This window comes from Miscanthus floridulus, chromosome 16 (genome assembly GCF_019320115.1).
Source record: "Miscanthus floridulus cultivar M001 chromosome 16, ASM1932011v1, whole genome shotgun sequence".
In the NCBI taxonomy this organism is placed as follows: Eukaryota; Viridiplantae; Streptophyta; class Magnoliopsida; order Poales; family Poaceae; genus Miscanthus; species Miscanthus floridulus.
In genome coordinates this window covers 98,200,242-98,226,826 of record NC_089595.1, presented here as the reverse complement: position 1 = coordinate 98,226,826, position 26,585 = coordinate 98,200,242, and the positions used below count along the sequence as shown (strand labels likewise).

Below are 26,585 nucleotides of genomic sequence, written 5' to 3'. Positions count from 1 at the left end.
AACTCACTAGCAATGCTCAATAACAAGGCAACCAATGCCAAATTAGAGAGCGCAATTACTTACCTACACAAACTAAGCCAAGTGACTAACAAGGTTACACAAACCAAATTAGCCACGCAAGGGAGCTACTTCTATGCGACACAAGCAAGAAGGTAACTAGTGAGCTACACATGCTAACTAATTACAAGAGCAACTACACAAGCACAATGTATATAAAAGTAATCACAAGCTTGTGTAAGGGGATTGCAAACCAACGGGAAGAACAAGGTTGATACGGTGATTTTCTCCCGAGATTCACGTGATTGCCAACACGCTACGTCCCTGTTGTGTCGACCGCTCACTTGGTGGTTTGACGGCTAATTGGCATCACCTGCCAAGCCCGTACGTCGGGCACCGCAAGAACCTACCCCGAAAGTGAGGGTAGCTCAATGACACGCTCAACTAGAGTTGCTCTTCGCGGCTCCCGTGGAGCGAGCACAATGCCCCTCACAAAGCTCTTCTACGTTCATGCCCTGTGGGGGCTTTGGAACCTAAAAAACAGTTTATGTTTTTAGGGTTTTCTTAGGAAGAATGTGAAAATTATAATCCAGCATGTCGTCGATTTGCTCCAAAACTGGAGTCTGCTATGCCCCAAGGAAAAGCTCTCGAAATTCAATCAGAAACCGGAGAAGCTGAGATTCATAGCCACAAGACCTCATCTGCTACCTGGCTATCCCAGATATGAGAGGACTGAGCTATCTCTACAAGCATGCGCATGACTGGCAACACCATGCTCTCCCAGCGGATGTGAAAGATCGTCTAGCTGGCTACAAAGAAACAAGTGGTTTATAGCATGTTCTTCGGCACAACTTCAGCAGTACTTTTCAACAAAGAAATAGTATTTTTCTCTCATAAAAAATCAGCATCAGTAGCAACATCAACTAAATTTCAGCAAAACGAACAGGCCAAAGATCGGCCTCTTAGTTTGATTCAATTCAAATCTGCTTGGCTCTTGTAATAGTTGCGGATGACGTGTGTTTCTCGCTCGATGTTGAGCTGTATTTTAGTTTGATGAATGCTGTAAACGTTTTGTCTTGGTTAATGCTAAGGCTAGGGCAAGGCCCTTAACTCTAAAAAAACTACAACTTGCTAGTTTCAACTGGTTGTGTCTGCAGCGGCACTTGCTCAATTAGTGCGTAGCTTGGCAAGTGACCCCACCTTAAACTATGTACAATTTTCCTTCTTGGCACTTTTTCCTGAATACCATATATTTCATATGAAGTAAATTAACTTTTAGTAACATAGATAGCAAAAGAACAATATATGAAATTTAAAACCATCGAGCTAATAAGGGTAAGACCACCCTTGCATTTGAGTAATTTGTTAAGAAAACTAGTGGAAGCTTCGTTACCGGTGAATAAAGTGCAAAATGGCTATGCTTGAACCCACTTCATGATTGGTCCCTTTCGAGATTTCAAGCAAACTTCACCATTGCGTGTGATGTTACAAATAGCAAAATGAACTCCTCTTAGGGTATATTTGGTAGAGCTCTTCCTACCTTTTGATTTTCTATGGTTGAATTCTATATCAAAAGTGATTGGGTGAATGAAGTGAATTAGTATAAGTTAGTTTTTTTTTCTAATATGTGGCTCATAGTTCATATGAGAGAATCACCCCTACAGAAGTAGCATACAACCATTTCTCTGTAAGATATTATTTGACAGAGCTCCTTTTGTCGAATTAACCTTTAAACTTCTCGTATGAAAAACCACAATGTTTTTTTAAGATAGATATAAAATAGAATGATTTACTATAGGCCCCGTATTTCTTAGTGATTTAGATAGCCAACTAAGAAATTTAGCGATCTATCTCTCAAAACAGCAAATAGCCGGCTATAGCGGACAATAGCAGCAGCTAACAGCTAAATGATACATAAAAAATAGCTAAATCATTCTCAAACAGGTATAGCCGGAGATAGCGGTAGTTATAGCCGGAGATAATAAAGATCAAAACATGTGTAGCTAAAATATAATGATTTACTATAGGCTCACGTATTTCTTAGTGTTTTAAATAGCCAGCTAAGAAATTTAGCGATCTATCTCTGGCTATATCTTGCAGTAACAACAGATAACGGTTGAATAATATATATAAAAATAGCTAAATCATTTTCAAACAGATATAGCCGGAGATAGTAGCAGGTATGGCCGGAGATAGCCGTAGCTAGAGCCGTAGATTTAAAACCTTGGTATTTCTTAAACTTTTTTGTTGGAAATTTCTATATTCACTAAACAAGGAGTATTTGCTCAAAAAAAACTAAACAAGGAGAAAAAAACAAAGAAATAAATCATTTACATACACCATACTAATCAAACCCACTCACGAAAAAGGTGAAAACATAAAGCACTCTAGTTCAGAGACTCCAATACATGTCTCTAACAAACTGAACCCAATTAAAGAAAAGACAATAACGTAAAAGATTCAATATTTATGAACTACCAAACCAAATCCATCAAAAAAAAAAAAAAAAACTTCACAATCAATATATATCGACACCAAACCCCCGGAAGGCCAGAAGCAAACCCCACAAGGGCGGGCCTAAGGCTGGGCCCATCTCACAGTCTAAAAGAGGGGAGCCACCTCCTTCCCAGTTCACACGGACCCGTGTGTGAGCGCACCCCTCCTCGTGCTCCCATGGAAGCCACCCCGATCTCCATGAAGCCACCATCGCCGGCGCCGGCGGCGCCACCCCCGTCCACGCTGGAGCCCAGGGACATGCCAACGCATGCCGTCGGAGGGACCGAGCTGGAGCCGTCCAGCATGAACCAGCTGGCAATAGCCCCGGACCCCAAACGGTGAGGGTTCGGCGGCCCCGGACCTGGGGGGCTTTGGTTTCTCGATTTGGGCGTGTCTTGGGGGTGTTGAGTCGTCTGATTTGTGTTGTTTTGTGTTCGAGCAGGCAGAGGGTGGAGGAGGCTGCGGATGGCAACGGGTGCAAGCATTGCGCCTGCAAGAAGTCCAGATGCTTGAAGCTGTAAGGAACCTACTGTACCTTTTTCGACCGTTTCGTTTTGGTTCTGTTGGCCAGTCTCAGGGCGGAGTCAGTTTTTCCTGTCGCGATTAATATCCTTATCCGTTTAATTAAGAGAGCGGGGGGACGAAATGCTGGATACTATGCGATTTGCATCCATTTTGGCTGCAGAGGAAGGGGATTGTTGCGGTTTTTTACTGGTTTAGTTTCTTATAATCAGTGGTTTAAGTCAGGATTTTGGTTGTAATTTGTTGTCTAATTCTCTTGGGCTGTTCTTTCAATAAGTTGCATCTTTCTGTTGCATCTTTCTCTCGTAGGCAATGTAAAATTCAGGTATTTGTGAAATTTGAGTGCCGTGTTGTTGTCAAAATAAATCCAAAACACATTTTTGGCATCTGCTCGCGCTGTTGCACATTATTTGATTACTTCAGGTTGCCTCTAGTACACTCTGAAGTCTGAACCATAGAGCTCAAGATAGGACAACATATACCTGCATGATCAACCAACTAGAAGTCATACTTACTAATTTCCTCTTAAGATGGAATCAGCATCTTCTTATTCTACTACTATATGGAGCAAACTGTGTAGATCAAAATGATGTTAGGCTAAATGATTGGAAATTTAGGTGTTGTTTTCTTGGTGCCCAATGAAGCTTGCCAAAATTTGGCACTAACTTGGATGGGCTAGTGTTTGACAAACCCATTCCCTGTTAGTTATATCTCGTATGTTTCTTTTCATTCCTTAGCTAAATGAGTGGAAGAAAAAACTTTGGTGACAGCCATATGCCCCTATTATGGATTTTATGTGCCAGTCTATGCTATTGATGAAACTGTGAACTATATAAAAAGGGCAGACCCAGTGCCAGAGGCTCCCACATGAGTGGGGTCTGGGGAAGGGAAAAACCGAGGCAAGCCTTCCCCCCGCAAAATCTACGGAGAGGCTGCTTCGAACCCATGACCTGGTGACTCAGTGAGACAGCTCTCACCACTGCATCAGGCCTGCCCTTCAAACTGTGAACTATATGGAACTCATAATCAGCAATTCAGTATGTTACCTTGTCAATGCCTAGGAGCCCAGTCGACAGTATGTTGCTTTGTAGACATGCGGCTGGTGGAGTTGGGTGTCACTTGGGTAGGCATTGGACAGCCGCCATGTTGAGGAGCCCTAGATCAGTCCATTCCTGGGCTGGGTTAGGATTAGATCCAAGCGATTGCCTTTGCGGATCTAAACACCGCCGCCGCCACACAATTTTGCCCTTGCCACCACTACCCAGAGCACAATTGCCCCTCTTGAGCTGCTTTCCAGACTTGGTGGTCAACTGGTGGAGTTGGCCGTTGAGCCTTCGACTATTTTGAAGGCCCTAGCAGCCACTGCCTTGAATTGAGAGGGGGAGGGGGGAGCAGATTAAGAAGCCCTAGGCTCCGCCCACCACCGCCACTCAAGTTCGCCCTTGCTGCCACCCTTGATCTGCTTCTGCTGCTCACCCCTTGCTTCTCTGTCTCGCTGTCGTATTTCTGCTTAGAGGGAGAGAAGGAAATGGGGATATGGGGTGGGGGTGGGGTGATGGGGAATATGAGAGATGAGGGAGGTAGAAGAGGAGCGGCGGTGGCGGCTTGTTTGGCGTGAGGTGAAGGGGAGATGATATAGGGTTTGTCTTCAACTGGGCCAGTTTGGAACCTGGCTGAGAATGTGAAGTGCATCAGACGTGATCACGTGAAGTAGGAACCTGGCTGTTATATAGAGCTATGGAAATATCTAAAGGACTTTTGGTTCATTTTCATTGTCGGCATCTCAAATTCCTAATTTGTTACCATTTGAAGTGCATTCATTTTTTTCCTGTGATGTTAGTTATTATTTACTAATACCTGCTCACAGTTTCCTAGGTAGATGTTTCTTTGCCATGACTTGCCAGATCCCTGACTATAATATGGGTGTAGGGGGTGTAAGAATGCTTTGTGAATCTCATAAATACATTATCACCGTTTGCATTTGCAGCTATTGCCCATGTTTTTCTGGAGGTGGTTATTGTTCTGATAAGTGTGGCTGCCAACCATGTTTCAACAAAGAAGCTTTTTCAGAAACAGTTCAGACTACTCGCAAGGTGTTACTTTCAAGACAGAAGCGTATGTCAATGAAAATTAATAGGAGACCTGAGGCAAATGCTGAACCTGTGGTTGTTATCCTAACTCAGTTAAATGATGTCACACTGTTTAAATTTCTGTTAGGCTTAATTGTAATTTCAATATTCTGTCACCTATAGGAAGATGCTCACCATTCTTCTTCTTCAACTCCACCAAGGAGAGGTTGCAACTGCAAGAAATCAAGTTGCCTAAAGAAATACTGTGATTGCTACCAGGTTTCATCTTTTTCTCGAGCTCTTTGCTAAATAGGTGAGACAAGATTACCAAACTCATTGTTATGGACAGAATGGGACTGGATGTTCCTTGTTTTGCTGTTGTGACGATTGCCAGAATCCTTTTGGGAAAAATGGTACATACGGAATACTTTTATAGATTGTTCTAATTATACAAGTAATCTTTTATCAGTAATATATAGCAGTGGTGCTATTGTTATATACTAACTAATGATGGTTTCCCTACTGCAGAAGGCATAATGGCTGATGATAGTAAGCGCTATCTATATACTGGTGCTGATTTGGATCACAGCGAGGGTGAACATGACTTTGTTGTGGAGCGCTCGCCTCGTCTACAATCACCTATCTCGAAGGAGTCTTCTTTTCATCAAACCCCACCTCATCTTAGGGCCTCAAACAGAGACACACATGTGTTCCCACAGGGGATATCCCAATGGCAGGCACTGCCCCGCTCGTGGCAGCATTGTTCCAACAAGAGGAACAGCAATGACCGGGCGATGGACGACTCTGCAAACTACAAGAACTCAAACCATGACTGGCAGCTATCCAAGCCCGAGGACAGCTACAGCATATCGAAGTGCATCCAGATCCTGAACGGCATGGTGGAGCTGTCACAGGTGGAGAAATCAGTTGCCCCCGATGTCTTCCTGCAGCCGGGCAACCGGGAAATTTTCATCTCCCTCGGCGGAGACGTGCGCGCCATGTGGCTGAAGCGCAAGATTCAGCACCTGGCCTAGGGTGGGTTTCCTTGTGCCGTCCTTCCGAGTGGAGATTGGAGGGGACATTGAGTTATCTTTTAGATTGTGCATGTTCTGCTGGTCGTGGGCATGCACAGGATTCTAGTTTTTTTCCCCTGTATACTGAGGTGTATTTCTGGATTACCATTATGTATTGTCTTTGTAGAGATAGCCGTTTCGAGCCTGGTATCCGTTAATAAAATGAGATTATACACCTACAGGTCGTTTCGCGGCTATGGTTGCCAGACTTGCCGTTTATATATTCCCAATGGTCATCTCTCTTGCCCACGCGACCTGTCGTCCCAGTGGCCTTCAGTATATTGTACTGTTTTTACCGCTATCAGGTTGGTTGGGAAGTATAAAAAATTTAGAAGCAAATGCTACTGGAGCGTTTTGTTTGGAAAACCTATGCTCGAGTGTTCACACATGCCTTGGAAGTCGGCGCAGCCACGAATAGCATACAGAGAGTCTGCGCTTGGATGGGTTCATCACAGTTCACTCTTCAGATGACGAAGACGACGATAGGGGCGGGCGGCAGGCCTGGGAACATTCATGGAAACCGTACTAGTCGAACATTCATGAACGGCTTCCAGTGGCGTTTATACGATTCAATTCGACAAATGGAATGTGTGGTGCATCGGCAGCATCGTGAAACAGATCAGCATGACAAATCTTATACTGCTGATTGTGCATCACCTGAGCTTTAACCAAGCTCAACCGTACCAAATTTTCTATTGTTCCTAAGTATATGAGATGCCAGGCTAGCTCAAGCTAATTCCATTATTGCAAATGAAATTGAGGTTACACAAAGCGTGCAGCATATAGTACAGAACTACAATTATCCCAATACATTATCCTGCCGACTGCCCCCAAGAATATCTTTTAATATGACATATTGTTTGTTTGCCAAAAGAGTAACATGGCATCTCGTTTGTGGATTCACCAGCCCTCCAGGTCTTCTCTGCCGTGAAGATGGGAAGAGTTGGAAACACAAGCAGCGCCATGTAATTAAGAAAGAGAAAGAAATGTCTTCCAAACAAAATTTAGCAGCTGAGTGTTTTCTGATATGCAACCTGCAGGCAGTCAAGGAGATTAGGAAACAGATTTTGAAGACAATTTCTAAGCAACAAACACTACAGGTAAACAATATTTTGTACAAACATACCGATGTGGAAGTCTTCAGAAGCTCCCGGATAGCCATTGTCGCATAACATGATGCTGGTAAAATAAATGCTAATTTTAAGGCCAATTTCTTTGATAGTGTATCTGGGCTGCCAATAAGCTTATTTTCTTGCGAGCTATTCTCATTAGTTGGTACAGAGGAATCAGGAGCCTTTTCCAACTTATCCTGATGCTCCTGGTTAGAAATAAGCTCATTTGCTTCTTTAGGCTTGGTTCTGGACAGAACATCTAAATCAGTTTCTGCTAAAGATGAACTGTCATCCGTGTAAGTCATGAGTTCCCTGCAGTCATATTAGAGAAAAATATTTTAATGGAAGGACCAAAAGAAGTTCCATGTGCAAGAAACAACTTGAAACCAGGCAAACCCAACACACATTGCATTGCATGTTCTAAAGGAGACAAGAAATATTTAATCCTTGGGCACAGGGTACATACCACTCGAAACCAATAGGCCGCTGGAACACTCGACGGTAACCACCTTTCATGCTTGTAATTGAAAACTCTCTAACAAATGAATTAAAGGCATTGCACTTAGGATATGAAGTCACAGATGAAAACAAGCACACCAGGCTAATAAAGACTCACTTGACACCATGAGCATTCTCCGTCAAGCTAATGCCATCCTGTGTCATGAAAGCAAAATTCAAATATTTCCATCTGTTTTGTCCAGAAATCATTCAAAACATGTTGTATCAATCATAACATATTTCCTAAATACTCCTCTCAAGTAAAGAAATACTATGCAATCATGGAATACTGAAGAAACAGATTCCGATTGAGTTGACAAAAGCACCAACCTACTATCAATTCAAATCAACATCGCTATAAATAGCTAACGCAGTAAGTTCCAGTTCTGGAAACTCAAATTAATAAGGTTTCATGTGACAGACACCAATCACCACATTAAAGTATACAGAAACAAAAGGGGAAACTCAAATGTTCATCCTAGACCCACAGCAAAACCTACTAGTCCAAATGCTAGTTACTTTGGAAATGTACTAGACCCACATCTTGGTATCTAACTTTGTGAAAAGTATGAAACACTCACACGAAAAATCCAACGCTGCAGTGCACAAACTTCTGCTAAACAAGAAAGAACATCTAATAAACTACAAAATACACACTATAGGATAGTGTAACCTTTCTAGCCATTTCATGGTAAATCTCAGCAACTTCATTCCCGGGAAACAATGCTTGTGAACTGCATGTTTATACAAATAAGCATAAACAAAAAAATGAAAGTACAAATACAAAGGAATTGGTATTACCCAGGCAAAGGTAGGACAACATCATCAAATGTGTATATCCCCTTCAATAAATCTCCAGAATCAACTATCTAGAGAAGAAATAAAAGGTGGATTATTAGGATCTCTATTAGAAAGGACATTTTTGTGTATCAGCATGTGTCACAACTGCACCAAACCTTCACAGACTGGATGCTTTCTTCTGGTTGTGCTTCAGAACATAGATCAATTTCAATTGAATTTGTATGGCCATCATCAGTTTCCAGAATGTTTACGGAAGTCGATTCTTCTGGAGGGCATTCTTTGTTATACACTAAGTCACCTTCTACAACCTGTGAAATGCCTGCCAAATTACTAGTCAGAAAATGAAAAACGACAAAAATTGTTTGCTAGACTAATACATCAGTTCAAAGATAACCACATCAAGCAATACTATACATCAATTCACAAACATCAAACCATATAATGATTTCATTAATTCTTTTAGTAGAAGGGAAGAAACTAACCATACTTTTCCACTCTCATACTGGCAGCATGATTCCACAGGTAACTTTGGTAACTATGTACGTACCTACATAGAACATTCAAATAAAAACTTTCAGAAAAAGTAGAAAGAAGACATGGCTATCATTCAAGAAAATTCAACTGACATGAGAGCATACAATACTATGAACTAATACAACTACAGAATTGGACACCATCACAAGAGATTATTTAGACAACAGAATATGACATGGCAACAAAGCATTACCTTAGCATATAACAAAGTAACCACTGCTATATGATGTGAGACAAGCACACTAGTACATTTGTATGCCGTGACGGAATAACTTAACAGTTGACAAGTTTCGCTGAAATTTGGCTTATGCTGATGCTTATGCTGAAATACTATGAGAGAAAAACACTGTTCGTTCGCAGAAAAGTACTACTGAAGTAGTGCAGCAGAACAGGGCCAACATTAACAAATAAATGCAGAATACGAAAACAGAGCTGGACACAGAGGTAAAGCTGTTATTAGAGACCGAGACACAATTTTTAGCACAAGTCAAGAATAACTAGATATTCTTACTAGGGAAAAACATGACACGTCATCAACAACAAAAAAGCCTTTTTGCCCCAAGCAAAGATGGTCTAGGCAGCATATTCTTAACCATCTAAAATTATGTACCTTAATTTGCACTTAATGATGATAATACAAAGAAAAAAATGGAGTATATTCAAATAAAAGGATGCAACATACATCATTCTAAGTGTTCTTGGTATACCCTTAAGTGCTTGCAGATGGTTACCAGGGCATTTCTTCAGACATTGAAGCTGGAAACATGCAAACAACGGAAGATAAGAAAAAAGAATCAGTTTAAATGCACAAAGCACTGTGCTTTACACAAAGTAGAAAGAATTAGAAGGCCACATTTTTTCAATTAATACCACAGTATATGTTGAAAAATGGTAACTATACTTACTATTGCCCTCTCAGCTACGAGGTGCCGAGGGAAGTTCCTCAGTGCCATATCAATGTCACCATGTTCCTTGTAATGTTTGCGCACCTCATTAATGTCATCACGCTGTACGGACTTAGTTATGTTTAAACAAAAGCTGGCAGAACTGAATACAAACTCCTAATTGGACACATAAAATATTTGTAGGATATCTCCTTCCCTTGGATCAAGAATCAAGTTTACAGCAGCCTTCCACTCTCCTCTAAGCAAAGCAGCCCCAACAAGGTGTGTTGGTACTGAACCACTTCCAAAACGCTAAGCAGATGAAATAGATAAACTCGATGAGCTTCAGAAATAATAGGGTAATAGGTTTTAAACTTGAGGATATAATACCTGCAAACCATAGTAGTTGATAAATCCATTCTTTCCTAAGCCATCTACGGCATTTTTTATCATGTCTTCAGATTCTGCAGTAACACCCCTAAATAAATATAGGGAAACATAAGATCTCCATATGCTCTGTTTTCCTAAAAGAGAATGTACAAGGTATGCTGCATGTGGAGTTGTGGACTGAAGTATCATAGCAAACAATAGAGACAAATGCACACGTCATAGCAAACAATAGAATGTTAAAAACATGATCCCAAGTTCTTGTGTTGAACATACAGTCTTAGTCTAAGAAGTTACTATGGCTCGAGTCAAATGATGAGCATTTTAGTACCAGAAAAAAACTATAGTCAGGAATGCTAAAATATTAAATTGTAAGCAAAGACAGTACCTCAGAGTAATTGCAAATCGATTTCCTGTGAGCTGACCAAGAACAAGTCCCTCCTTCACATAACTAAAAAGCATTAGTTAGTTGCCAAAATTATCAACATTTTAAGACTGCTATATATCATGGTTATATGTACAACAGGATAATACTAATCACATACCAGAAGTTTCCAACTTTAATCCCAAACAGCCGATTATTAAGAGCAGCCAATCTACTGGCTTGCACCTTGAAAACAGTTACCTGATAAAAATTAGAAAAGTATCAATATCACTGTATGCACAATTATAGACAGAAATGAGAAACTATTCACATAGGTAAGCTATCAATAGTGAAAAGAATGGAATGTATGAAAATACATAACAAATATCAACAAATATCTTTGAAAACTAATTATGTCATTCAGAAGACATTTAAGTTAGTAATCTAACATGCAGTCTCTTGTACAACTAAAATCACGAAGTGTTCCATTTCCAGACTTCAATGTTATATGTTAGCCAACATTATTCAAGGAAGCTCCAGGACTAACTAAATAAATTTACTCTTCTGTTATAAACTTGAGGAATACGTGCCTGCTGTGTAGTAACAGCACGCTTATCCTTTGTCCCTGCAAACCCAAATGAGCGTGGCTGCAAAAGGTACAGTTAACTTAGCAGCAGCAAGAGCAGGTAAATGAACCCAGTTATCTAGGGCAGGTAAATGAATTCTAGGATGTAGCAACTATGAAATACCTGAAGTCCTAGCATTTTTCCTATTACTCCTAATGCTTCTTGGGTGTCCTTGTTCTCTTTGTACAGGTGAAACCTGATCAATGAACCAAAATGGTAAGTTCAATTAAAACACTAGTCGGCAGCAAAACTAGATAAACTGCACAATCGTATAAGGCTGTTGTGCAGCTACATTAGGTGCATTGCTATTACTAAGTTCAGGTATGCCATACATGTGAAATGACCTCATCCCAATACAAGTGAAAATAACACACAACAAAGTTAACAAACAAAACAGGATATCATCACCTCAGGAACTTCCCAGCATTATCTGACCAATTACTCGACCCTCTACTATCAAATGGCCTGTCATCTCTCCAATCAGAACTACCCATGTTCTTCCGTTTCCTTCCTCTCCCGCGGCCGCCACCACCCCTTCCACCACCTGCTCCTGACCCCAACCGCACCCTGATGCACCTCTGGACCCCATCACTGTGTTCCACCGTGTCCGTGACCAGGAACTTGAAGGTCTTCTTAAAGAAGTTATGCACGTCCTACAACCAAGTAAAACAAATGTCATACCAAACTCGACCATCGCAGTCGCAAAAAACATCAGTAACCGCTAAGTGAACTGACCGATCGGTGAGCCTTGTCAGCATCAGGCGAGAGAATGACAGGCGAGACATCACTGTCACCACCAGCCGACACCCTCTCCAGGAGACTCTTCAATGCGTTGCAGTCGGCATCGCCGCAAAGTGAACGGAACGACTCAAGGGCCTGCGAGTGGTCCGCTTCAGCCGACGGCGCCGCCTTATCCTCCTCATTCACATCAACGCACTGCAATTCCGCGTTTGGCAGGGAGATTGGAATCGGAGAAGCGCAATTATGAGCAAAAACTTTCACAGAGGCCCTGATACCTCGGTGGGGAGATCGAACGAGGTGAGCTGGACGAGAGCGCCGTCGCGGGCAACCTCGTGGACGATGAAATCAGCATAGCGGTGCTTGAGGACGCCGCGGAATCCGGGAAGGGAGGAGGTGAAGCAGGAGATGCCCGCCTCCGCCTCGGAGAGTGAGGTCGAGCGCGCCATGGGAGCTGGGGGCTGGTGGAAGGAGCGCTAGGGTTTTGGGAGGGAAAGCGAGGAAGAGGAAGACGGCTGGAGAGGGTTTAGGCAACTGAGAGGGGAAAAGTAGAAAACGGTGATGAGAAATTTGTACTTAGGTCTCTCAGGTCTCTGATATTTCCGTTAATTTTAGTCTATGCAAATTGCAAAGTGAGCAAGCCACTTTGAATTGGGCTTTTTCAAAAAAAATTATAATAATGTCAAACGATTACAAAAATATGTGACGGAATTGCAAAATAATAATATGGGCCGCTGGGAGAACGAAATTTAATGGCCCAATTCCGCTGAAATTTAGTTTATGCTGATGTTTATGCTGGTGCTTATACTGATTTGTCATGAGAAAAAAATATTATTTATTCGCTGAAAAATATTGTTGAAGTAGTGCTGTAGAATAGGAATGTGTTTTGAAAAATCGTTCACGTGCTAGAACAGAATTAATTTCTTCCAAGAGAACGTCTACTCATAGAACGATTTTACAAAATCATTTACCCACACAATGATTACGTGAAATCATGTACCTGCAAAACAAATTCTCTTGAGTCCTTTTATCGGGAGTCAACATTAAAAAGGATAAAATCTCGTTTAAAAGGTCTCTTAGCGCCTCGAACTCTTCTAGCTCCTGCACTATTCACGTTACATCATCAAAGCACTTTCTTTCTCTTGTCTAAATAAATGAATTGGGGGGTTAAAAGAAACTGTATATGAGAGGCCGTTTGGCAAGACTTTTTGAAGTAGATTCTTCGCAAAAATTGCGCCTCGTCAACCAAAATGCATATAGATTTTGATGAAAAGAAAACAAAAATCACTGTCATTTACACTCGGAACTTAAAAAACCCACTCCTCAATTCCCCTTTTCAATCTCCACCAAATCACTCTAGAAATAATTACCATTGCTCCCCCACCTTGTTCTCACCAAAATCAAGTGCAATCACTCCACCTAAGAATTAAGGAGCAGAACTCTGCCAAACAGACCAAGCTATTTCGGCTCTAGCTTTGGCTCCTTAGCTACTGTGGCACAGAGCGATAGCTAAAAAGAGTCTAGCCAAACATGCCCTAAGAGTCCACCGTCTAGACTGAAGATTATTGTTGTAGTATGATTTTCCTCAAACTCCAAGGTCAAATACTTTCGAAACCGTTCATATTACCTCCCGCATTGGTTTGGACTTTGGAGAGGTTTTAAAGGTGCTATTTATCTTTTTATTAAAAAATTCTATAGTTACTTTATAAGATTTTTAAGCCATAAAAGATATCTCGAAGCTTTTAAAAATCCCAAAAAAAATTGAAGATGGTTTGAAATCTGCCAAATATAAATAAAATATTTAGAGCTCATGAAAATATCTCTAGATCCTTTAAAAATAGATTTAGCTGTAGAAAAATGAAAAATATCCAAAAAAATATTTTAGAAAATTCCTAAAACACTCTTATCAATGTACTCCCTCTGTCCAAGAAAGAATACAATTCTAGTCATGTTCTAGTATCTTAAGTTTAACCAATTATGGATAAAAAATGTATTAATATTTATCATATCAATTAAATACCATTGTATTAAATAATTACAAAATGCATTTTCATTGTAAATTGATTTGGAGGCATAAGTTTAAATATTATTCGCTAGAAATTTGATCAAAAGTGAACCACTTTAATTTGCGCACAGCTCATAGTTACATTCTTTTTTGGAACGGAGTATAAACGAGTTCTCGACATATCCATGTGCCCCAGTTCGTGAGATTTGCCAGCTGTTCCATCAACCGAGACCCATGATAGATACGACAACTACTATCAGTCATTGCAGATAATCTAATATTGATTTGTAAAATTCGAGATATATCAAGTATATGATCTCATCATTAAATGGGTTAACAACAAGACTTAATAGAACAAAATGAATAGCATAGCATGGTGGTCGATTCTTCAATTGTCACAGGTTCAGCTCCTTCACAGGTTGCCAAAATACAAAGCGTTTGCCACTGAATAACAGCTCAAAAAACATCTTATTGTCTATCAATTTATCGTTTCTCTGATGGTGCAGGACAAAAGTTAGAGAAGCTTTCACTGATGAAACACATGAAAGCTTCAGAATACAAACAACACATCCCTTACAGTGAGAGCCAACTTATTTGTGTGCTCGTAATGCTCCGAAGCAAACCTAGCAGGCATCGAGATCCCTGCATGGAGGAGGTTTCGGCTCTCCGTGCAAGGTGGTGTTCCCCCCAGCAGGGCCAGAGTTTTTTCGCTCCGGGTGCTGTGTGCCTCGCTGCAAAATTAATTTGACAACCAAAACAGTACATTGACCAGTGAGCAAAAGAATTGTGGCTTAACATAAAAGAATCAAACCAACTAAAAGCACAGTAGAAACATCCAGTTAAGTTAGCTGGTACTTACAGGAGGTGTTTCGCCTCTTCTCAGCATCTCAATAATCTCAACAACTCGTTTCGGAGTGAGGTCCTCCTGCAAAAGAAGGGAGGCACAGAAAAAGAAGCTCAGAGTTATGGCACTAGTTTTTTTTTTTGTCAAGTCATCTTTACTTCTCTACTATGAAGGGTGGGGCTGGTGCAAACGGTAGAGCCTTATCGTCTGTGATCGGAAGGTCCTGGGTTCGAGTCGCGGTCTCCTCGCATTTACTTCTCTACTGTATGAAGGAAGTGTCTGTCCCGTCTGCCAAACGATTTTCGTACGACTCCGCGATTCGTTGTTCTCCTCCAACCTCCGCGATCTTTTTTTTCCCGCACATGCCGCAGCCCACGATCTGCCCCCAACACCCATGCTCCTATTTCGCTCAGAAAAGAAAAGAATCGCTTAGAGAAGAAAAGAAATGAAAACTGACGCAGTTCTCCAACGCCGATCCTCTTGATTTCTCCATTGTCCTCGGCGAGGAACTGCATCACCGTTCCCAATCACCAGTGCCATGCACCACGCCCTCCCAAATCCTTCCTCAACACGGCCACAAGGCCCGCCCTCCTCGCACCCAATCCTACGGCGAGGTCTCGCGAACCTGCCGCCCTCGCAGCCTAGCAGCCAGCAGGAGAAGGCGCACCTTCGGTGTGCACACGGTTTGCTGCTCAAGCGGCAGCGTGAGTTGCCGGGTCCCTACATGCTGCCGCCCACGTTGTTCCTCACTGTCGCCTGAAAGGGTGACCGGGGCACGACGCTCTCCATCCTTCCTCCATGGACTGCAGGTGAACGTGGGTGGCTATGAAGATGCAACGCAAATGGGTTGCGGTCTGCAGACGCGCGGCGGCCGGTTTGTGGACATGCAGCGGACCAGTTGCAAACAACAAGAGATGATACCGTCCTTGCTCGATGGCCCGCGGATCAGCGACGGAGAAGCTACACAAGAGGGGCACGACCGCCGTGCTGCCGGTGATGTTCCGTGACTCCATTCTCCAGGCAGGTGGTGGCACTTGGCTATTGGGCCTTGGCCTCGCCTATTTCTCTTAGAAAAGTTACACGTGATGACCAGGCGTCCAAGGGCAAGATGCAGACTCGATTTCAGCGGGACCAGCACCATCGAAGCCAACTCATGTAAGCATTGATATTGGTTGTATTTCAGATCGTTGCCACCACTTTATTATGCATGGTAAATTATTGAAACAAACAGGAATCTTCTTCACTAAAAGTAAAAATGATTCCATCTGCTCATAATATTGATAGGGTATAATAATTAATAAAGTTCTCAAAAAGGTAATCTCGCAGTACAAATAGTTAGATGTACTAATAAGCAGGTGCAAATAAAAGCAGTTCATATTATGGTGATATCTAAAGTCTAATCTCAGAGGCATGTTAATTCTTGGAACTCTGGTAGAATGAGTACAAAGCTTCATTTGAAAAACTGAAGTATTATTTTTCAGTTCATTGATGCCCATCCAGTTGAAAAACTGAGGTATTATCTTCAGGCGCCTGTAGTATAGGGGAATAGGGGAGGTGTAAAGGAAAACCAAAACTTAATCTTCCTTGGTTCTGTTTTGCAACTGGATGGACATCAATGAACTGAAAAATAACGCTGTCAAAGCATTCGGGGTCGGGCTGGTTGTGCTATGTGGGCATAGAAAGAGGCTTAGGGGAGGCAGGCTGTTCAGGCATAGGAGATGGGCGTGGGGGAGGAGTGGCATGGCCATTGCCAGCCAGGGCAAAACTAGGTTAGCATGGCAAGGGGAGTGGGCCAAACACAGCGACCGAAAGGCCACCGAGGACGGAGGTCGACCACAATCGGCGGAGACACATGAACTGTTTGAGACTGGTGTTGAAGAACAACTTAAGGTAGAAGATCAACAGGAACCATCTGATCTAAATCTAACAGGTCTAATGCGTTGCTTGAAAAAAAAATGAAAAATTAGGACTACACTATAGCAATTCCCTTGCTAAGATCGAACTCAAAACATCATATTTATGTTATTGTCACAAGACAATGCACTATGGTCTTTGTGGGATGGCTACCAAATGTCTCATAAAATTTTTAGTTGCCCCGTTGCAACGCACGGGCAATCACCTAGTAGCAATAATCATTATTTGTCATGTCATGTATGTTTTTATGCCTTAAGTACTTCTGTTGCATGGAATAGGGTTTAAGAGCATATAACAGACTAATAGGGAAACAAATAATGACAGCAGGAAAGTGCCAATTCATGCAAGTAAACTTACATAGTAGTTGTATGTGTAACCCTCTGAGCCTTTCGAGTAGTCAGCCACAGCAATCATAGGAGCATTCACACAGCAACCCTGCAAATGCAGGAGACATGTGATTAGAAAAGGTGCATTCTAGCTCCCCGAAATAAAACAAATAAAATAAAAGTGATTTCTACATAAGAACTAATAGAAATAGCTGATGTGTTAAAAACCATTAATTGATGACACATTATAGACTACTGCTGCTAAACATTTAAAACACAACTAAAAAGAGCAATTTGAACTCTGAAGGCATCTGCAGTAGCATCTCATAAATACGTAGATCAAATTACCATGCACTCCATTTCTCCAACAGAAAATAAGCCATCACTGGTCACCTCTGCAAGGCAACAAAAATGTCAACGATATTGCAGAGAAATCACGAGAAGCTCAGGCTCAGAAGACAATGTTGGTGGTAACTAACCAGAAAATAGCACCCTTAACAGGATACAGTATCATGAATAGTAATACAAACCATTTCGTTTAACTCCAAGGTGCTCCAACAATGTATCTTCAATTTCACGTGAACCACGAATCATACAAGGTGTAGTTCCACACACCAGAAGATGGTATTTACCAACCTAATAAATGATATTAAAATGAAAAGGTCAAAAGCATAACAGAGATGCTAGTGGGGGCAACGATGACAACGAAATAGGCAGTAATGCATCAAGATACCTTAGTCCGGTTAAACATTGTGTAAAAGGTAGCAACTTCATATACCCTGATTGGTGCAACTTCGACGATTTTAGCAATCTGAAATAACAGAGACAGCATTGTCAGAAGTACAGAAAAACATAGCAAATCAAGTTTTCCAAACATGATGACAACAGTTCGTAAACAGATAATAACACAATCTATCATAACATACATCTGATAAGTGTATAACATAACCACTTTTAATACTTCAACTATTCATATGCTATGAACAGAATTATATATGAATATTTCTGAATTGCTGTAGCTTCAGCTGCACAAAAGATATATTTATACAGGAGATGTCAACTTCCATTGAGGCAAATATGCTTGTTTTTATTGGTCATTAACCTCCACTTTCCAACACTGCACTCAAAACTAAGGCATCTACAGAGCACTTGCGAATTCAGCCACAACACAATCTATTTCAGGTCCTGGAAGGTTTCAACAGCTGGCTCATGGAAATCATGTTTTTTATGTGCTGGAGTATTTGGCCATTGAGACAATTACATCTTCAGAGGAATACAACCAAATATTATTCAATGCAAAGCAGAACTACTTCGCACACAGAGGAATAGCTACAGAGCTTTCAGTAAAGGGAAACCCCTCCTGTTGCCTCAAAAAAATAGGCATATTGTTTCCTGGTAGCATTTTTTTTCTGCACAAGCAAGGCCAGGATAATATCGTATTTATCAAATGGTGTTACATACAAATGTTGTGTACACTACTACTCTACAAGATGTGACTTGGTTCTCCCCTGTCTTCAGTAGACATTAGATTTGAACACTAGTGAAACTCAGCTAACATTACTCATAGAAGAAAGCAAATACACATTGTAAGTGTTGAACCATCAATAACAGGCTAACAGCACATAGACTAAGTTTGCAGTAGTTGGTTTTATTTTTGTACAAGACCTAAGGTAACTCTTGGTAAGAGATTTGCCAGAGATAAAGATAATTGACACGGCACAAGTCATATAATCAAAGCAGGGTGGATCAAGTGGCGACAAGCTTCTGTCATTCTCTGTGATAAGAGGGTACCACAAAAGCTAAAAGGCAAGTTCTATAGAACGACGATTAGACCGGCTATGTTGTATGGAGCAGAATGTTGGCCTACAAAGATTCGACATGTTCAACAACTGAGTGTTGCAGAAATGCATATGTTGCGATGGATTTGCAGTCACACAAGAATGGACCGAGTTCGGAACGATGATATACGTGATCGCCTAGAGGTAGCACCAATTGAAGAAAAGCTTGTCCAACATCGGTTGGGGTGGTTTGGCCATGTCCAAAGAAAACCTCCAGAGGCACCAGTGCATTGTGGAGTCCTAAGCCAAGCTAATAATATGAGGAGAGGTAGAGGAAGACCGAAATTGACATGGGGGAGGCAATAAAAAGAGATTTGAAAGCTTGGGATATACCTAGAGATCTATGTTTGAATATGAGTACTTGGAAAGCAGCTATTGAAGTGCCTGAACCGTGACTTGGGGCTCTTGGTGGGTTTCAACTAGCCTACCCCAACTTGCTTGGGACTAAAAGACTATGTTGTTGTTGTTGTTGAATTGGATAGGGTGAAGATTATCCTGGGAAGGATAAATGACAGCGGCTGTAACATGAAGCACGGGTCAATCAAGGAGTTTCTGCTATATATTACAACTGAAATATAACTCTGTAAGCACTGCGGTGAATGAATGCATAACTACAGGTCCGTAAACAAGTTCGTCATGTTTTTTTTTCAAATGGGTCATAACAAAACATATTGAAATGTAGAAAACAGATAGTTGCCTAGTTTTTACATAGTAGAACTTACAGCATCCATGGCTGCAACTGGCACCCATCCACCATGCTGCTGCTGTGCAAGATCAAGGAGCGGAATAATACCAGATTGCTTGTAGTTGCTTGGATAGTGAGGGAGTATCTCATTGACCTGAACACACATTGAAACATATATATTAAAGTGCACTGCTAACAAGGTCCATACTATAGATATTAGCTGCATTCAGCAAGCATGTTATCAAGTCAACAAGGTCCAGCATTAAGCCCATCGCCATATTACATAAGCTCATTGGTGAAGTGTCACATTACAAGGATATCTCCCTCTCATAAACAAACAATCAGCTCAAACTGAAAACTTCAACATCCAAGTGAGCCGGCCAATCCACTAACATCACCATCCAACACTAATACACTATCCTCACTACCATATCTGAGACACTGAGGATCCAAGCATAGGTATGAACAACATCTGACATGATCAATCCAAACCTAGCCAATTTACCCTATTGAGTAGAGGTGTAGGCGAATCACAAACAAAGGCAAGGGCAGTCAGTAACTCGGTACCTTCATATTCGCCTCCGAGAACTCCCATTTCATGTCCGGCTTGTTCTCCGGCGAATCAAGGTGCTACAACAACAATAGAAAACGTCAACTCAGCTGAGCTATCAACCACCAACCAGATCAGGCAAACGCGGGGGGAACGGATCCGAGGAGTGCTCACGTGGTTAAGAGCCGTGGAGAAGGGCCTGGTGCTAGAGACGGAGCCCCTAGAGGCGGCGGCGGAGTAGCCTGCGGCAGCGATCTGGAAGGAAAATTTTCCGCGGAGGAGATCAGACGATTAGTTTGGGGAAATGGTGGGGGTAGGAGTTGGGCAAAGAAGAGGACTAACCGGAGACGAAGCTAGCCGGCGGCCGGCTGCTTCCGACGCAGATGCGGAGGCGAGGCCGAGGAGGCGACGGGCCGCGAGGCGCGCGGCCGGTGGCAGCATGGTGGCGTGGCCGGCGGGGGAGGCGACGGAGCGGGTGGTGGTGGAGGTATCGGCGTGTGGCCGCCTTGCGAAGCCTGCGAGGTAGGAGAAGAAGCGACCCGTCTTCCACTCTCGTTGCATCGCTAAGACACGAGCTCTACAGGCCCAATGGGCCAGATCCAGTTGTCTGGCCCTATATTGAGATTAGGCTTAAAGTCTATGGGCCGTGGCAGACTGGTAATGTAACCAAGAGCCAGCCCTTAGGGCTATAACACCTGAACTTTTCCGTGATTTTTCAGTCGAGTTTTGGGGATTTTACACAGTCTCTTTCTAATTTTTAGTGGTGAAATCATCTGCCCTTTTCCCTAACAATATCTTATGAGATTAGCTATAATGCATGTTATATTTCATTATCGTCACTCTGTTGATCCTTTTTTATTAGTGATGGTAGGATCGGATCGGCTTCAAATCAGAAATGAAGAATTATCCACACCCCTATCACCCTCAAATTCTAGGGAGTAATATTCTCAACCTTGCCCCTTTGGCCTCGATTCTCGTAAATCTAGTTCATACGATGAATAGCGACCATTGGATCTTCATTAAACCATTTTCAACTTAAGTATTGTTCACACATGGATTTTAGGCGTGGATACATGGACATCCAAACAAACTCTTAGTGTTTCTTCTTCAACACCCACAAACTCCCGATGCCCGCTTCCCCGCCTACCACCAGCAACCTTCCATACTCGGCGGCATCCCCATCACCGATCCTGCTTCCGCTGTCCCCCTCCGCGCTAACTTGGTGTTGTCGGGTCAATTCCAGGCTCCCCCTTTCCTCCTTGGCCTAGGAGTTATCCTCCAGCACCCATGGTTGGGTGTGTCCTCGCCACTTCGCCCCCATGCCTGCCTCCTCTGGCCTGCCTACCTCCCTAGAGCCCAGGCCCTTTTATATTCTAAGGCCGCCAAGCACACTATAAAAAATACTTTTATACTTGACGGTTTACTTTGGTCATAGACAAACGAAAATATGTTATAGTTAACTCACCATGACGATCGAAAAAACATCATGTATCTCGCGCCATATATTTTTTGGCCCAAATTGAGCCATCACAGATTGGAATTTGTGTTCGTCATAGAATAGTTATTTGTATCTTATAACCAGCCCGGATCCAAACCATAATGACGAAAAAGAACATCACAAACTAGTGCCAAATCATCATTGCATTGGCATACATCACAACCCATAAGATACACCAATCATATAAATAAACATTGATCATTCATGTATTAGCAAGCCCATTGTTGTCACATTTTATCAAACTACAAATTGGTCTGGCTCACGGCCATATAGTTTGAACAACTAAGTTTGAACTTAAAGATTCAATCTCTAGAGAGTCTAAAATAACTAAACATTTGTCGGGGACCTAATACCAGGGTACCCCAGAAGGTGGAACCAATAACCATCGAACGTTAAAAACTTCTGGACAGACAAGAGCACCGCTACGTTCCTTGCCCGAATGACGGGAGTTTGGTTCTGCCTCGCCCGACACCTTTGGGCTAGCCCTGCCTCACCCGAGGGCTAAGGGCTAGTCTCCGCCTCGCCCAACGCCTTTGGGCCAGCCTCGCCTCGCCCGAGGGCTAAGGGCTAGTCTCAGCCTCGCCCGACACCTTTGGGACAGCTCCGCCTCGCCCGAGGGCTAAGGGCTAGTCTCCGCCTCGCCCGATGCCTTTGGGCCAGCCTCGCCTCGCCTGAGGGCTAAGGGCTGGTCTTAGCCTCGCCCGACGCCTTTGGGACAGCTCCGCCTCGCCCAAGGGCTAAGGGCTAGTCTCCGCCTCGCCCGACGCCTTTGGGCCAGCTCCACCTCGCCCGAGGGCTGAGGGATAGACTCCGCCTCACCCGACCCCCGAGGGGCAGGCTCGGTCTCGCCCAAGGGATAAGGACTGGTCTCCGCCTCGCCCGACGACCGAGGACGAACCTCGCCCCGCTCGATGTCTAAAGACTGGTTTTGTCTTGCCTGACAACTTCTTCCCGTTCCCTCATGATGATGGGTACAGGGCAAGACAAGACGTTCGGGTCAACCACGGCTTCAAGGACCATACCCTGTGCCCCAGCAGGAAAGGTACTGCCAGGGAACGATGGGGCGGGTGCTTTAGACCCTTCCGGGCATAGCAGAGCCTGAAAAGTATTGTAGGTGCGTGCTCTTCGCCCTATAGAGTTGTAGGTGCCGCCTTCAGCTCCGGGACACGGAACCCGACGAAGATATACGACAACCACTACTCTCTAGAAAAGGATTTGCGATCTCCACAAATGACGGATATCCCGTCACCATGTTATGGTCCCAAGGGAGCGGCGCCCGCTTCCCACCCCCTCGGGTTCACCGGATCGGAGCAAGACCCCGACCCTGTGTCCCTCCAACAAAGATTCATAGGAACCAGAAGGCATGCGGAGCAAGACTGGGCAAGGCTCATAAGTCAAAGCCACTGTACTACAGTCCATACCCTGCGAGGGGCAGTGCTCTGTAACCATCCTGATATTCTACAGATGCATCGACAGTATTGTAGGTGCTTATCATCCTTTCGCACCTATCAGAATGGGTAACCAGGCTGGGTAGACATGAGCCACAAGGCTAGGTAGAGTACGCATCCTAGCCCTCACGCTTGTAAAGCCGTCCCCTTCATCTATAAAAGGGGATGCGCTTCCTCCAACAAGGGGACCGACTCTTAACGACACAACACACACAGTCAAGCTGCTACCAAGCTCTTAGCCTCCTTACGACCCTTCCATCAGAGACTTAGGACCGGTCCCTCTCTCACTTGTTTGTACCCCCTACTATGAACCATTTTTTGGTGCTAATAACACGAGCAGCAGCAGACTGGACGTAGGGACATTCGGCCCGAACCAGTATAGATCTTGTGTCCTTTAGCACACCATCTGAGCCTAACGCGTATTACTATAAATTTACTCACCGGTGCTTGTACGAAACACCGACAACATTAGTATCCACGAGCACTTCAATTGACTTGTTACCCATAAGATGTGCTACCTGAAAATCAAAATGAATATAAGATAAGTCAGTTTTCAGCTATGATTCTAGAAAGAAATGCATCTATTTATTGGGAAGCTTTGAACTAGTTAACTAGTTCAATGCATATATTTTTGAGAGCCCAACTAGTAGAGCATGAGAATCTAAATATCAATTCACAACAAGAGTAGATTAGATGGTATTAGGAATCATTAATTCAGTTTCATACCTACTCTCAAATTCTCATTAAACTTCACATAGTGAAGCACAAGCAGTAATAATTCAGCAAAGCTCACATGACATACTTGCTTAAGGGCAGCTGCAGTAGTTACACTACTTGTAGCAAAGAGACGCCACATGTTATCTGCAAAAATGCATAGTGATGTCCAAGTTCAGCAGCCACTCATGGAGAAAAGAAAATTCCACATTGCTCCTCTGAAAAGCTAAACTTATTAACCATAGATGTAGGAATTACTAAAGGACATAAATGAAATGTAAAAATCTGCATCACAAAGGTTGGCTGATTAAACAGAAGATTTGTTATGACTTACATCTTTGAGGATAGAGTTGTCATGCAGGAGTCCCTGGCATAGCTGGCGATGTCCATGGCGATGTATGAGCACCGAGGAGTCCTAGGCGTAGCTGGCAATGTTCGAGCACCGAGGAGTCCCCGGCGTAGCTGGCGATGTCCATGGTGATGTCCGAGCACCGAGGAGTCCCTGGCGTAGCTGGCGATGTCTGAGCACCGAGGAGTCCCCAGCGTAGTTGGCAATGTCCAAGCACCGAGGAGTGGGGTGAAGTGTGCCCACTTAGTCTTCGAGCATGAAGAATCTGAGCGCCGAGGAGTAACCGACGTAGCTGGTGATGTCTGAGCACCGAGGAGTCCCCGACGTATCTGGCGATGTCCGAGCACCGAGGAGCCCCTAGCGTAGCTAGCGATGAAGCACGAGCGATGAACCGTCTAGTCAACTAGTCAGTGATAAAGTGAGCATTGAGTAGAAACGACCGGCGAACAGTCCGACGAAGTCCATGAACCTAGCGGTCCGACCAGTTGATCGGTGGAGAAGTCCGAGCACCAGGTGGTCCGATCACCTAGACGATGATCATGTAATACAAATATGTAGAACAGGTAGTAAATGATGTAAAAATATATAAACTCTGAAGAAAAATCAGCAATGGAGATGAAGTAACGTATGTAGCTCGACGATCAGTTGGTGTGAAGATGTATTTATATTTAATATAAACCGCCCGAACAATTAGTGTGTAGCTGAGTCTCTAGCCCTAGCTAGCCTGTTAACCATAACGTGGAGCATGGAGCCCGTGTGCATGTAGAAAGAACAAAGCGTCGCTAAGGAGCTGCTATCGACCACCCATAACGCAGAGGGCAGACGCTCGTGCACGTGTAGGGAGGAGACGGAGACAGGGCCGTCTCTGGAGGTGTTCGAGCATCAACATGACTGTTCGGGGATTCGGAAAATCATTTGGAGAGCAAACATGGAGAAAACATCTCGGAGTAATATTATGGCGATATACGGAGATTGGAGAATATTTAGAAGAATATTAAAGTATGACTTAGCTTTAGACGGAGCGTCTGGTCGGCGGCATATGGCGTTATCTAGTCGGCATTTGACGGCGAGCACCCGACGGGCGGTGAGTTTTCGATCTGGGCTGTTGGTCTTCGCACGGCGACTTGAGTTCAACGGCAAATCTCCATGTAGATGTCGCAGGCAAGATGAAAGTTGATCTCGCTAGGACGTAAGTCTTAAGATCCCATCTGGTTCGCCATGGATCAACACACACAACCCCTACCTGGCGTGTCAACTATCGATAAAAGATGCTCGATAGTCCACCGAGGGGTATCCCACGATGGTAGATTGATCGGTGGAGGTGCGCGTAATCAAGAACCGGATGGTGACACAAGGCGCAGAGACAGCGATTTAGACAGGTTCGGGCCGTCTGATCGACGTAAGACCCTATGTCCTATGTCTTTGGTGTATTGTATTGAACATGAGGTGTCTGTAGATGACCCCTGCCTCTCCTTATATACTCTGGAGGGGTAGGGTTATAAGGAAAGTATCCTATTTGGTACTATACAATATCTTGTGGTGCATGTCGACCAGTGTCATACACGCCTTGATCTTGTGGGATGTGCCACCTCTAAGGGTGCAGCCCATGTCTTGTCTTGTGGATACCGGGGGCCATACCCCCACAATGGATGACAAGGATAAGGATGGACTAGTTCTAAGTATCGTTTGGTGTTGGAGAGACACTTAGAATAGGTTAGGACTTTGTTTTTCCTTTGGCTGTACTATTAAGGGGGGTATGGACTAGTAGCTTAACCTCGGTGAGTCTAGTGGGTTAGGTGTGGTGCACACTTGTCAAATCTAGCACTAGGTAGCTCAGGAGTAGCCCTAAGATCAATTGGAGTAAACTTTATTCACATAGGATTTCGAGTTGGAAGTGAATGGAGGGTCAAATGACTGACCGAACGCTGGTCTGGTTGTAACCGGATGCTGGAGGGTGAGTTCGGTCAGTCCATTTGATCAACTGAAGCCATCTGGTTACGATCGGACGCTGAGTGAAAAATGACCGGATGTTGGGTGCCTGCGTTCGATCAACTCTAGAGAGTTTCCAGAGAGGGAGTTTCCTGATCGGACACGTCCGGTCAGTGCTGCTGATCGGACATGTCCGGTCAGTGCTGCTGACCGGACACTGGTCAGGATCCGATAACTGACCGGACGCTGAACAGTGAAGTGATCGGACTCTAGGTGCCTACATCCAGTCAACATCAGTAAGGTTCCCAAGAGCATTTTTCTTCAGTGGACGCATTTGGTCAGTGCTGACCGGACGTAGATCAGAGTTCGGTCAGAACTTAATGG

General features: G+C 43.5%; 2 protein-coding genes and 1 pseudogene across 4 annotated transcripts; 1 reads left to right on the top strand and 2 right to left on the bottom strand.

The window, feature by feature from the left end:
- The first annotated feature begins 2,575 nt into the window (after positions 1–2,575).
- LOC136512777 (protein tesmin/TSO1-like CXC 7) lies at positions 2,576–6,410 on the top strand. 3 transcript variants are annotated; one of them, XM_066506772.1, is made up of 6 exons: positions 2,576–2,831; positions 2,936–3,010; positions 5,003–5,177; positions 5,268–5,363; positions 5,434–5,497; positions 5,613–6,410. In XM_066506772.1, the coding sequence occupies exons 1-6, from the start codon at positions 2,671–2,673 to the stop codon at positions 6,116–6,118; spliced, it is 1,077 nt and encodes a 358-aa protein (XP_066362869.1). In that variant the 5' UTR covers positions 2,576–2,670; the 3' UTR covers positions 6,119–6,410. The 3 variants fall into 3 exon arrangements, with proteins under 3 accessions (XP_066362869.1, XP_066362870.1, XP_066362868.1); XM_066506773.1 differs by having other exon boundaries at positions 5,003–5,180; positions 5,479–5,497; positions 5,613–6,408; XM_066506771.1 differs by having other exon boundaries at positions 5,003–5,180; positions 5,613–6,405.
- Positions 6,411–6,823: 413 nt separating this feature from the next.
- LOC136511941 (uncharacterized) lies at positions 6,824–12,632 on the bottom strand. Its single transcript, XM_066505958.1, has 19 exons — positions 12,380–12,632; positions 12,099–12,299; positions 11,772–12,016; positions 11,487–11,559; positions 11,328–11,384; positions 10,919–10,998; positions 10,762–10,824; positions 10,377–10,464; positions 10,196–10,298; positions 10,008–10,111; positions 9,785–9,858; positions 9,051–9,115; positions 8,724–8,887; positions 8,569–8,636; positions 8,441–8,501; positions 7,886–7,923; positions 7,736–7,804; positions 7,284–7,581; positions 6,824–7,191 (listed from the first exon to the last, which is right to left on the bottom strand). Exons 1-19 carry the CDS (start codon positions 12,548–12,550, stop codon positions 7,162–7,164), a joined length of 2,052 nt encoding a protein of 683 aa, XP_066362055.1. The 5' UTR covers positions 12,551–12,632; the 3' UTR covers positions 6,824–7,161.
- Positions 12,633–14,600: 1,968 nt separating this feature from the next.
- LOC136513912 (NADH dehydrogenase [ubiquinone] flavoprotein 2, mitochondrial-like) lies at positions 14,601–20,824 on the bottom strand (annotated as a pseudogene).
- Positions 20,825–26,585: the final 5,761 nt, after the last annotated feature.

Coding starts and splice junctions, on each gene's coding strand:
- LOC136512777 (XM_066506771.1), top strand. CDS start 2,671: ATGGAAGCCACCCCGATCTCCATGAAGCCACCATCGCCGGCGCCGGCG. Junction 2,832..2,935: donor ATAGCCCCGGACCCCAAACG/GTGAGGGTTCGG, acceptor GTGTTCGAGCAG/GCAGAGGGTGGAGGAGGCTG. Junction 5,498..5,612: donor GAATCCTTTTGGGAAAAATG/GTACATACGGAA, acceptor TCCCTACTGCAG/AAGGCATAATGGCTGATGAT.
- LOC136511941 (XM_066505958.1), bottom strand. CDS start 12,550: ATGGCGCGCTCGACCTCACTCTCCGAGGCGGAGGCGGGCATCTCCTGC. Junction 12,017..12,098: donor CTGACAAGGCTCACCGATCG/GTCAGTTCACTT, acceptor ACTTGGTTGTAG/GACGTGCATAACTTCTTTAA. Junction 7,924..8,440: donor ACCATGAAATGGCTAGAAAG/GTTACACTATCC, acceptor TTCATGACACAG/GATGGCATTAGCTTGACGGA.